At 45.7% G+C, this 12236-nt stretch overlaps 1 protein-coding gene across 1 annotated transcript in view; it reads left to right on the top strand.

The window, feature by feature from the left end:
• Window positions 1–12236, top strand: part of mcf2lb (mcf.2 cell line derived transforming sequence-like b) — a 145757-nt gene that overhangs the window by 88985 nt on the left and 44536 nt on the right. Inside the window, exon 4 of the mRNA XM_084309802.1 lies at window positions 6494–6584. Coding sequence (XP_084165928.1) covers window positions 6494–6584 — 91 coding nt within the window. The remainder of the gene's footprint in view (window positions 1–6493; window positions 6585–12236) is intronic.

Below are 12236 nucleotides of genomic sequence, written 5' to 3'. Positions count from 1 at the left end.
ACCCCACCGAGTGCGGTAGTTACAGACCTTTAAGCCTCCTCGGAACCGATATCAAACTGTACTCTAAGGTATTAGCCATCAGACTACAAAAGCATATGACGTCTTTAATTCATCTGGACCAAACTGGCTTCATAAGAGGCCGCTTGATCACTGATAACATAAGACGATTACTACACGTACTAGATGCTATTAAGGAAGACAACACACCTAAGGCGATGCTGTCCCTGGATGCAATGAAAGCTTTTGACAGGTTGGAATGGTCGTATCTATGGGCAGTATTAGAAAGGATGGGGTTAGGAAAAGGATTCATTGATATGATTAAAGTATTATACAAAGACCCATCGGCCATGATTACAACAGGCACAATCACCTCCGAAATCTTTCCGGTATCACGTTCTTCCAGACAGGGTTGCCCTCTTAGTCCCGGACTATTCGATCTACCATTAGAGCCTTTAGCACAATATATAAGACAATCCCAATCCATAGAACCAATCGTAATCAAGGGCACACAACACAAAATTTGTTTATATGCGGACAACGTAATACTGTTCATGCAAAACCCCAACACCGCATTGCCTCATCTTCTCAAGTTGATCGAGGACTTTGGAGATTTATCGGGATTTAGGATAAATTGGCCGAAGTCGGCCTTCCTCCCACTTAACGCCCCTGCAAAAAGAAATATAACCCTCCCAGAAAAGATACCGATGGTCCATTTGAAATATTACATTCAGTATGAAGTTACACATTTTGCAAACCAGAGGGCGATACTACACAGCTCTCCGTCACCTGTTTACAACATGCCATAGTGAACCTATTGTCATTCTACAGGGAATCTCTTAGTTACATCAATATTGTGCTGTCAGAACGATTCCTGCAGTGTATGTCTGTCATGCTCGTACGAATGAACTGCATTGAGTAAAGAATTCTAGTCAACTGCCAGGACCTGTTGCTCGGACCTCAAATTACATCGCTAGAACTTTGGCAGAGGTTAAAAAAAATGGAATACAGATAAATAGAATACTTGCAGCAAGATAATTGCAAGCAAGGAAGCACCTTCAATATGTGTGGGGCGGCGTGGCTCAGTGGTAGAGCGGGTCGTCCAATGATCGAAGGTTTGGTGGTTCGAATCCCGCTCAAGCCCATATCCATCCCACTGCCGTTGTGTCCTTGGGCAAGACACTTAACCTACTTGCCTCGTATGAATGTGTATGCATGTGAATGAATGTTGGTGGTGGTCGGAGGGGCCGTAGGCGATGTTTATTCGCCATGCTTCCGTGAGTCTGCCTCAGGGCAGCTCTGGCTGCAATTGTAGCTTACCACCACCGGTATGACCAGGGGTGCAGTCGTGCACACACGCGGTTACACGGCGTGTTATTAGTAGGTCACTCAGGGCAGAAGTGCGCGCAATGATAAGTACCCGGCCGTTGTAGAAAGCTACCCAGCCGGCGGCCGGCACTTCTCACCTAGACTTTGCATAATAATAGGAACCTACGAGAAGGTGGGGGGCTGCTTGATCTCCATTGTTATGCATAATAATAATCTGTTCTGTGCGCAACTGAGGGAACATGTATGCGCGGGAGCGGGAGCGCACGTGGCGTGTAACCAGTTCCCATATTACGACTGCACCACTGGGTATGACTGTGTATGAACGAATAATGGACTCTGTACGCGCTCTGGGGTCACTGGGGTGTCATGAAGAGCGCTATATAAATCCAATCCATTATTATTATTATTATTAATATGACAAAGCTTTTCTTCTGTTTTCAACATGTTTGTCTCCCACTCATGTCCTCGGGTAACATTACACTTCATACTCGAGTTATCTCCTTTGGTGGTACATCGCTAATGTAGCGCGGAGAGAGGTCTGTAACATTTCATAACGTCCCGTGTGTTACATGAAAGGCTAGCTTGTGTCCATTCCAGGAAATAGTCAGTCCATTAATAACCCGTGGCAACTAGCGGGCGCACCATAGACATGATTTAATTTGTTTCCATCATAAACATAAATACAGTAATTTATTTCACTATGATGGTTAAATTTGGAAATTAATCTGCGGTTTTCATGTGTGCCAAACCGTGGGTGGGAGGAGGCAATCTGTACGGATCAGCTACATTCCATTACATCACTAATTGTTGTTGATATACAACCAGTGTGAATCTTAGTTGCATCAATATCATTATACAAAAATTTGCCATTTCCCATTCTGTTTTCAAAAGTCTTTCAGCCCCTTTTTTGGATGAAGTAGATCCTTATAACCTCTCACAAAAATGTGCCGTGCCATCTCAGGCTCTAATCTTCTTCACATAATTTATAATCAACATGCATATATGTGTTTTGTCAACCCTGTTACCGAAATATCAATTACTGTTTGAAAAAGAACAAATCTGATATACTATAAAAGATTAAATCCCTCTTGTTACACTAAGTGTGTTTGTAACGTGAGAATATTGAGGAGTCTACTGTTTTCTATGGATGAATATGCTCATTTTCAACTGACACTTTAACAACAAAAAGGTTATGGAAACTTTATGAAAAATTATAATACCCCAATTTCTTTGAGTGAATCACTGGTCTTTTTTACTTAACGTATAAAATTAGCTGATTTGTCTTACATTTTTTAAGTTATGTTATTCAAGTAACAGGGTTGATACCTCAGTAACAGGGTTGACAACAGTTACCTATTGCTTATACTGCTTGTTTAATGGGACATTCATAAATCTTCTTTTTATCCACTTTTTCTCCTTTTAAAGTTTTCTCCCATCCCAATTTCGTATTGCCAATTATCCTCTTCAATTCTCCCCTCCCCTGTCTTGAATGTTGCTAGACTATGCCTCCCACTGGTCGGCTGTAGTGAGGATAGAAGCCTTGCATCACGTGTTCCCTCTGGTACATGAGGAGGCAGCCTGTCGCATCTTTTCACCAGACAGTGCGGACTCTCAGTGGCGAGGAGTAACGCGTGGGAGGCTCACGCTGCCCCCGATACTTCCTGTCTCTGCTGTACAGGCGTCACCCAACCGACCTGTAGGAGTCGCTGTCCACAACGTCCAATCCCCACCCATCGACTTTCCACCCGCTACCTCTGCCAATTGAGATAGTATGACGACTGGCCCAAGCCGCAGGCAACGCTGACTCGGTGAGTCGAGACCGGAGTCTCTTGCATTGGTGACGAGCGCAATCTCCGCTACGCCACCCAGCCGCCCCTGGACATTCATAAATCTTTTAATTCAACATGACTAATCGCAATATCTTGGACAGATTTATTGAGAGGTTTTAGCATAAAAGATGATGCGGATTTAAATGTAAAACAATTGCAGGCACTTTTTGCGGTAGGCTACTGAACGCACCTTTCTAGTAATGTACTGTACATCTCCCTCGTCGTCTCTTCATGACCTATATTTAATTTTTACAGAATTAAATTCAAAATTTCTGTTCATATTCTGAGAGAGAGGAAAAAAAGAATGACCCAAATCTTGAATTATCATGTTTTGATACATTGTATCCAAAATCATACATGGCCAATATGAGACCAGCGGTATAGCCAGTCAGTTCCTCCAGCCTGGGTCACTGTGGCAGAGGCCTGTCTTATCACATGATCATATTCTCTTTCTGAGACCTCTGGTAGGCTGTCGGCTCAGCATGAGTAACACTCCCATCTCAGACCCACTCGTGTCCCTCACTCCCTCCCTCCCTCCCTCGCTGCGGCTGAGTTGGTGAGGATGTAAAGACGACCGGCCTCTTTGAACGCTTGAGCGGCTGAGGGAGGAGATGGGAGTGATGGAGAGAGAGAGAGACAGGGGGAGATTGAGGAGGAGAAAATGAAAAGGGAAGAGGGAGGGAAGGAATGATGCATAAAGGGAGGATGAGGGGAAGGATGAGGGGAATTCCAAGTGAGACAACACTAATATGACCAAAGTGTATCCTATAGGGAAAACACCCATATGACCAAAAGTGTATCCTATAGGGAAAACACCCATATGAAGTGTATCCTATAGGGAAAACACCCATATGAAGAGTATCCTATAGGGAAAACACCCATATGACCAAAAGTGTATCCTATAGGGGGGAAAGAGGGTAAAGACGGACACGGAATAGCCATCCGTTGGCAGCCATACTGTATTCTTCCCATAATAGAAACCCATCACTGCAGCCTCTCTCTTTTCTTAAACCCTGTCCCCTCCCCCAACATCGCATCACCTGCTGACTGGCCACCAGAGCTGTCCATTGGCTCTGCGATAGGCTGGTGGCGCTTCAGCTCCCGGCAGCTCATTGGCTGACCGCTACACACGGTGTGCGGGGGCAGGATGCTGTGGTGGTCGGAAGCAGTTGGCTCCTTCTAGCAGCATCCAGCATAACAAGGATCTACATACCTCTCACCTCCTCCTTCTTGCATTTTCTCCTCTTTTTGTCTCCGGGATGGTCTTTTCTCCTTTTGTGTCGTGTTTTCTATTTAAATTTTTTTTGGAATAGTAGAGCTGTTGGCGTGAAAAGAATGACTGATCGCAAGGAGGAGGACTGATGGGGGTCTGTATGCACTAGGGCTGTGGGAGTGTCTGTTGTGTGCTGGTGAGGTGAGGGATCACATGCTGCCGTGTATGTGTGTGTGTGTGTGTGTGTGTGTGTGTGTGTGTGTGTGTGTGTGTGTGTGTGTGTGTGTGTGGGGTGTGGGGTATGTGTGTGTGTGTGTGTGTGTGTGTGTGTGTGTGTGTGTGTGTGTGTGTGTGTGTGTGTGTGTGTGTGTGTGTGTGTGTGTGTGTGTGTGTGTGTGTGTGTGTGTGTGTGTGTGTGTTAAGAAAAGCCTTGAACTCCTTCCTCTCTCACCTTTTTATATAATTCTTTTATTTTAATTTATTTTACTAAAACGGTATTGTTTATTTTGCTCTGTAATGTGGCTTTGAGCATTCGGAAAAGCGCTATACAAAATTGATTGTTTTATTATTATTAAAAGAGTTTGTATATATGCTGAGGGGACTCTGCTGACCGATGGCACGTGGGATTGACTTTGGATACACAACCGACTGCTGTGTCTACTCTAAACCATACAACCTCCCCCCCCCCCCACACACACTCTCTCCCTTAGTGCATGACGGGGCAGGACAGGGGTACGTATGGCGCGGGGCAGAGGTGGAGATGTTAAATGATGGGACAGAACACTAGGAGGCTGGTCTGTGCTTCTCTGGACAACCTGTCTGAGAAGATGAAGAAGAGTAACTTTTTCTTTTTTCTTTTTTTTTATCGGACAAAAGAGGGTGTCTTGTTGATCAAAGCCTTTTCTTTCTTCATTGTTCTAAAGCGGAGGACACCAGGTGGTGGTTTTGTACTGGGGTTCGTTCCTCCCCCTTCTGCACTGTGTGTCTTCTGTGACCTCTCGACCTTCTGATATTTGTAACGTGATGACATTATTATGATGTCGTCTATAGGTTGTATAGAGCAGTGATCGGATCACCTTGGTCTTCTTCTCTTTGATCACGTGAGGTTCACTCAAAACTCTGTTGCTCTCTGCAGCCTCCAATTCAACTCTGATCAGTATGTTGTTGTAGAGGTTTTGGGGTCCTTTTCAACCCACAGTCACTTAAATCATCATGCATATTGTTATTTTATTTGAACTTGGTGTTGTCAGTGTTCCCGGTGACCAGTGCATTGTGTCTCAGGGTGTGCTGTGTGTAGTAGTAATGTGTCTGTGTGTAGAAGTAATGTGTGCTGTGTGTAGTAGTAATGTGTCTGTGTGTAGTAGTAATGTGTGCTGTGTGTAGTAGTAATGTGTCTGTGTGTAGAAGTAATGTGTGCTGTGTGTAGTAGTAATGTGTCTGTGTGTAGTAGTAATGTGTCTGTGTGTAGTAGTAATGTGTCTGTGTGTAGTAGTAATGTGTGCTGTGTGTAGTAGTAATGTGTCTGTGTGTAGTAGTAATGTGTGCTGTGTGTAGTAGTAATGTGTCTGTGTGTAGAAGTAATGTGTGCTGTGTGTAGTAGTAATGTGTCTGTGTGTAGTAGTAATGTGTGCTGTGTACTGTAGTAATGTGTGCTGTGTGTGTAGTAATGTGTACTGTGTAGTAGTGTCTTGTGTGTAGTAGTAATGTGTGTGTGTGTACTGTAGTAGTGTCTTGTGTGTAGTAATAATGTGTCTGTGTGTAGTAGTAATGTGTCTGTGTGTAGTAGTAATGTGTGTAGTAGTGTCTGTGTACTGTGTGTAGTAGTAATGTATGTGTATGCTACGTGTAGTAGCAATGTGTCTTGTGTGTAGTAGTGATGTGTCTGTGTGCTGTGTGTAGTAGTAATGTGTCTATGTGCTGTGTGTAGTAGTAATGTGTCTATGTGCTGTGTGTAGTAGTAATGTGTCTATGTGCTGTGTGTAGTAGTAGTAGTAGTGATGTGTTTAGTGGTAATGTGTCTGTATGTGCTGTGTGACATAGTTATGTGTGTGCTGTGTGTAGTAGTACATTTGTGTGTGCTGTGTGTAGTAGTGATGTTGACCATGGTCTCTCTTGTGTGTTACAGTCTGTCCGCGACAGGAGTGGGCTTCATCCTCATCATCGACCGCCGACAGGACCGATGGGCCGCCGTCAAGGGGACCCTGCTTCGCATCGCAGTGAGTTTCTCTTTGTCTTTTTTTTTATCTACTTTTTTCTCCTTTTTTCTGTATTTTTTTCCCATCCCAATTTTTGTCGTTATGCTAATTCCCCCCTCCCCTTCCTGGTCGTTGCGCGCATTTGCCCCCCACTTGCCGGTCTAGAGAGGGTTGATACATACATCACATGCTTCCTCCGATACATGCGGAGTCAGCCAGCCGCTTCTTTTCACCTGACAGCGAGGACTCTCACTGGGGGAGCCTAACGCGTGGGAGACTCACACTACATCCCCCAGTTTGCTTCCTCGCTGAGCAGGCGCCCCGACCGACCTGTAGGAGTCGCTGTTTACAACGACCAGGATACACACCCCGCCGGCTTCCCACCCGCTAACACTGCCAATTGGTTAGTCTGGACGACCGACCAAGCCGGAGGCACCGCTGACAGCCGGATTCGATACCAGTGTCTCTGCGGTGGTAGGCAGGCGCTTAGTCCGCTGCGCTACCCAGCCGCCCCTCTTTGTCTTTTTTTGTGTACACTCTTAAAATAAAAAAAGAAGATTTGTATAAAATAAAAGGGCTGAAATTACACAGAATGGGTCTGTAACTAACAATATGGGTTTGTTACAGATACTGCATGTTGAAAAACAACGCAACTTTAATAGCAACGCAATTTCAACCTACAGTATTGTTGTGTAATCTTTCAACATGGCTGTGTTTAAGTCAAGAACATCAACACGTATTTTCTAAGAGTGTATGCGCGCTTAGTTACTGTCCTATTGTGGATGTCTTGTGTGTCACACGTGTGCCTTTGTTCAGTAGAATCAGATCTTTAATCTAGTGTGGAGTGGATGGGCCCTGTGGCTCTGAGAGCCACTCACCTGACACTTGTCACCCCAGGGGTTGAAGGGCTTTGGCAGGCTATAGAGGTGTTCCAACACCCCCTCCCTCTTTCAGACCTCCACATCTGTGTCACAGAAAAGATAATGGAGTAATATCGCCCGCACACCCCTCAACTCCCCTGCCACCACCAGCATAGCCTGCCATGTGTTGCATAGGTTTAGGGTAAATAATCTGCCAGAGAGGCAGGTGGAGAGCATGTTGTCACTTGTGCATTGAGGACGGGTGCCCTGTGTACCCCTGCTGAGTCCCTCACCATCCCTGTATCACATTAATCATGTGGCTACTCCTGTATTAAATGGTTAACTAAGACTCAGAATTAAAATGATTAAATGGAAAATGGTTCCTAAAATGACAACTGAGTTTATATTGGACCTCGTCGGGGCGCTGTGCGTGTTTCCCAGACTGTGCTTTGGACAGGGGTGTGTCTGGGTGCAGCCTACTAACCCACTTTGTCTGGAACGCATGTTTGAGTCATAATTCTCATCACGCTGCCGTCGGGAAGCGGCACAGCGCTCGCGTTCTGACTCTCAGGAATACAAGATTATGTCCACTTGCTCTCCCTTTTCTCTCTCAATCTCATCATTTCTCTCTCACTTCCTCTCTCCTCTCATCCTCTCTTAATTAACTTTCACTGTAACTAAATTATAGTTGATTACACTCTTTGTTAGAGTGCGGGAGACTAGGAATGGAACAGACTAGGAATGGAACAGACTAGGGAAATAACAGACTAGGAAAGGAACAGACTAGGAATAGAACAGACTAGGAATAGACTAGAAATGGAACAGACTAGAAAGATAGACTAGAAATGACAAGGTATTCCCTTTCTCCTCTCCCGTTGCTTTTTGTTTTCTCGTTCTCTCTCTCTATTGAAGGACACCCCGTCACCCCGTCGCCCGGGCCTTCTCTCCCAGCAGGTGGTAAGCCGGAGTTTGTCTGGGTCTCTGTGTTCTATACTGCATCTCCCATTGTTGGGAGATGATGGGAGCACTGGCCGGCTTCTGCGTTATGTTCTGGGTTGAGTTCAAATCTCCCGCTACCTCACGGTTATGATTTCACAGCATACCGATATCACGTCTTTGGGCTAATAATATGATATGCAGTATTAGCATCGTGATCCGTGCTCCATTAAATAGCTTTAGGTTTTCTAATGACACTTATCCATCCATGTATAAGCATTCAATTTTATGCTTGGATACTGAAATACCTTTCACCCCCCTCCCCTCAAAGAAAATGTCCCTTTTTTAGAGGCTCTGAAGCCCCATGATTTGTTTTCAGTACCACAGACGTGTGGACAGCGCTCTCATGGCCAGTAGACGCAGCCAAATAAGTCCATGATGATGAGTGCAACATTGGCTTTGTTTTTCAACACTAGCATGTGCGCCAAGACCCAAGCAGAGACAACAGACCGCTCGGATGAAAGAAGGAGGGACGTGTGTTGAGAGATGGATGGTTGGACAGAGAGAGAGTGCTCCCCAGAGACGGGAGGCCCGCTCACTCATTTCCAATTTTAATCCAGCTTTATTAATCACATAAAGGGGATTCAAATCTCTGGGACGGCTGTCTTGTTTGGAGTGATTCAGCCGTGACTCAAGCCAGGCCGCTAAATTAATGGTAATGAACGTGTGGAGTGACTGGACCGGGCCGCTAAACGGATGGTAATGAAAACCAGCACGTGTTGAGCGAGCCGCCCGCTATCTATTCCTAATGAGGGGAAGACGGCGGGCTAATCATGTCATATTCATCCACCATACGAGGCATTCAGTTGGAGACTCGCCTGTGGTCTGGCAGTGTTTGTTTGTGTCCCATGTCCTTTGTGTAGGCCTATTGTGCATCTGTGCGCTTTTGTGTAATGGTGTGTGTGTGCCTTCGCACACGTGTGTGTGTTGATCTGGGTGTGTGGCTCAGTGTATTAATGAATGCTGCCCATTGCCATGTATGGGTTGGGTTTCAGGCTGACTGTGTTTATAGACCGTCTCTAATTAAAAGCCTCTAGTGTTACTTTGGTACCAGTCAGTCCCTGAAGACGCACGCACTCCTCCCTCTTTAACTCTCCATTTGTCCAGCTCCTCCTCCGTGTGTGTCTTTCTCCAAGTGCACTGTGACTTAGGGCTGGGCGATTAATCAAGTTTAAAATTCAGTTACGATTTTGGCTTTGGCAACGGGAGAGGAGAAAGGGAAAACCTTGCAAGAAAACAAGATAATCGAGATAAAACGACTATTGTGCCACATGCCTCGGTGCTCTCATTTTGTCTTGTGTTGTAAATGCAGCACACCCTTCCTTCACAGTGGTGCGCTCTGCCCCCCCTCCCCCCCAGGCCCAAACGGTAGTTTCAGTTTATGTTGAGCGGGAGGAGGGAGCCACAGTGTTTATCCAGTTATTTTGAAACTCTTGGAAGATGAAAATCGTGTTGACAACCTATTATAATCTCCAACGGATACTGCTTTCCCTCCATGTTTTGTGGAGTTCCCCAGAGTTTGTAATATGTAGAGTTTTGAGTTCCACAGTTTATAATATTGTAGCAAATTCAGGGGGTAGCTAGGAATCTAACCCGGTCGTCCAGACCACAGGCGACGGCGCTAGTAACCAGTCAGCTAAAGGGTCCGACCCGTTGGCCACAGGTTAACATGGTCCGCCATGCCACTTCTGACGCCAAGGTAGTGTCTGCGGCGTCCCTTTGGCTTTAACAGTAGCTAACTCATCTCGCTGGAAGGACGAGGAGGTGACCGCCATGTTTGAACCAAACAAGGCCCGGTTTATTCCCTGCGTGAACGGCTATAACATGGGTTGATAAACGGCAGCTTCTTTATATAGCGCTTTTATCCAAACAATTTGTTACTCACATTTTACCCATTCACTCATTCACACACATTCACACACCGACGGCGGAGGCAACCATGCAAGGTGCCAACCTGCTCATCGGGGGCAATTAGGGGTTAAGTGTCTTGCTCAAGGACACATCGACACGCTGCCCGGGAGGAGCGGGAATCGAACTGGGAATCTCCGGATTGCCAGACGACTGCTCTACCTCCAGAGCCCGAGCCACTGTCGCGACAAAAGCCCCTCCATGTCTCCCTCCTTTTTCCCCCCTAACCCCTCTCTCCTGCCCCACTCCACCCAGCCAAGTAGATTAAAGCACCACTCCCCCTAACAACCAATCACTAAACTTCAAATAGGCGTATAGAACATGGACAATACAACTGTGTGTGTGTGTGTGTGTGTGTGTGTGTGTGTGTGTGTGTGTGTGTGTGTGTGTGTGTGTGTGTGTGTGTGTGTGTGTGTGTGTGTGTGTGTGTGTGTGTGTGTGTGTGTGTGTGTGTGTGTGTGTGTGTGTGTGTGTGTGTGTGTGTGTGTGTGTGTGTGTGTGTGTGCGTCTGGGATGCTACAATAATATGTAGAGTTTGTATGTATCTTTGCATGTGTGAATGAATGACCCGTCCTTTCTTCCTCACCTCTCTGTTCCTCTGGAACGTTTTTTATTTGATATATTCATTCAATTAAGAATCCCTCTCCCGAGTGGCTGTTTTGTTAATGAGGCCTCCCTGTCATTTGTGCTTAGACCAGCATATCCCCGGCCCCCACGTTGGGCCGGAGAGCGTCATTAGTCAAAGCAGCACTCGGGTCATTAGCTAATTAAACCCACATTAGCAATTGCAGCACTTTCAGGAGGACAAATCTGTCTCGACCATCGTTGAACTCTTCTTTGTTGGCTCTCTTGAGTTAGTGATACGCATAAAACATGAGCATAAAACAATGAATAATCTGTTAATCTATATGTATTTTACTGGCGTATGTAGTAGTAGGATTTCTTTTTTCTTGCTTGGATAAGGCAGTCTTGTTTTTTTTGCCTATTGTTTCTCTCTCTTGGCCTAATTTGTATTCTTTCTATGCACTGAGGTAAAGCTAGTCAGTGAGCCTTTCACGAACAAAGACAACCAATAATAGCAGCTGTATAGTGGGAAATGTTGTTCTCTCTCTTTAGTGAAATGTAGAGGAGGTCTACCCTTATTATCTCTGCTGTGCGCGTGCATGCATTTGTGTTATGTATGTGCAAAAGTGTGCTTGTGTGTGAGGTCAGTGTTAATTCGACTGCCTCATTATTCATCATGCGCTGGTATCTTCTTGGCGACATAAAGATTAATGTCACTGCCTCAGGTCTCCAAGCCTCTCACTGATACCGTGCCTCTGAGCGAGAGAGAGCGAGAGAGAGGAGAGAGAGAGGAGAGAGAAAGGAGAGAGGAGAGGAGAGAGAGAGGAGAGAGAGAGGAGAGAGAGAGGGAGAGAGAGGGAGAGAGAGGGAGAGAGAGGGAGAGAGAGAGAGAGAGAGAGAGAGAGAGAGAGAGAGAGAGAGAGAGAGAGAGAGAGAGAGAGAGAGAGAGAGAGAGAGAGAGAGAGAGAGAGAGAGAGAGAGAGAGAGAGAGAGAGAGAGAGAGAGAGAGAGAGAGAGAGAGAGAGAGAGAGGGGTCGTCTGTTGTGGTCTCTGTCCTGTCCTGTTGTGTTCTATGAGTGGTCTCTATCCTGTTGTGTTCTATGAGTGGTCTCTATCCTGTTGTGTTCTATGAGTGGTCTCTATCCTGTTGTGTTCTATGAGTGGTCTCTATCCTGTTGTGTTCTATGAGTGGTCTCTATCCTGTTGTGTTCTATGAGTGGTCTCTATCCTGACCTGTTGTGTTCTATGAGTGGTCTCTATCCTGTTGTGTTCTATGAGTGGTCTCTATCCTGTCCTGTTGTGTTCTATGAGTGGTCTCTATCCTGACCTGTTGTGTTCTATGAGT

Source organism: Notolepis coatsorum (assembly GCF_963971535.1).
Source record: "Notolepis coatsorum genome assembly, chromosome: 3".
NCBI classification, from domain to species: Eukaryota; Metazoa; Chordata; class Actinopteri; order Aulopiformes; family Paralepididae; genus Notolepis; species Notolepis coatsorum.
The sequence above is the reverse complement of the archived record's forward strand: the minus strand, read 5'-3'. Positions and strand labels throughout refer to the sequence as shown.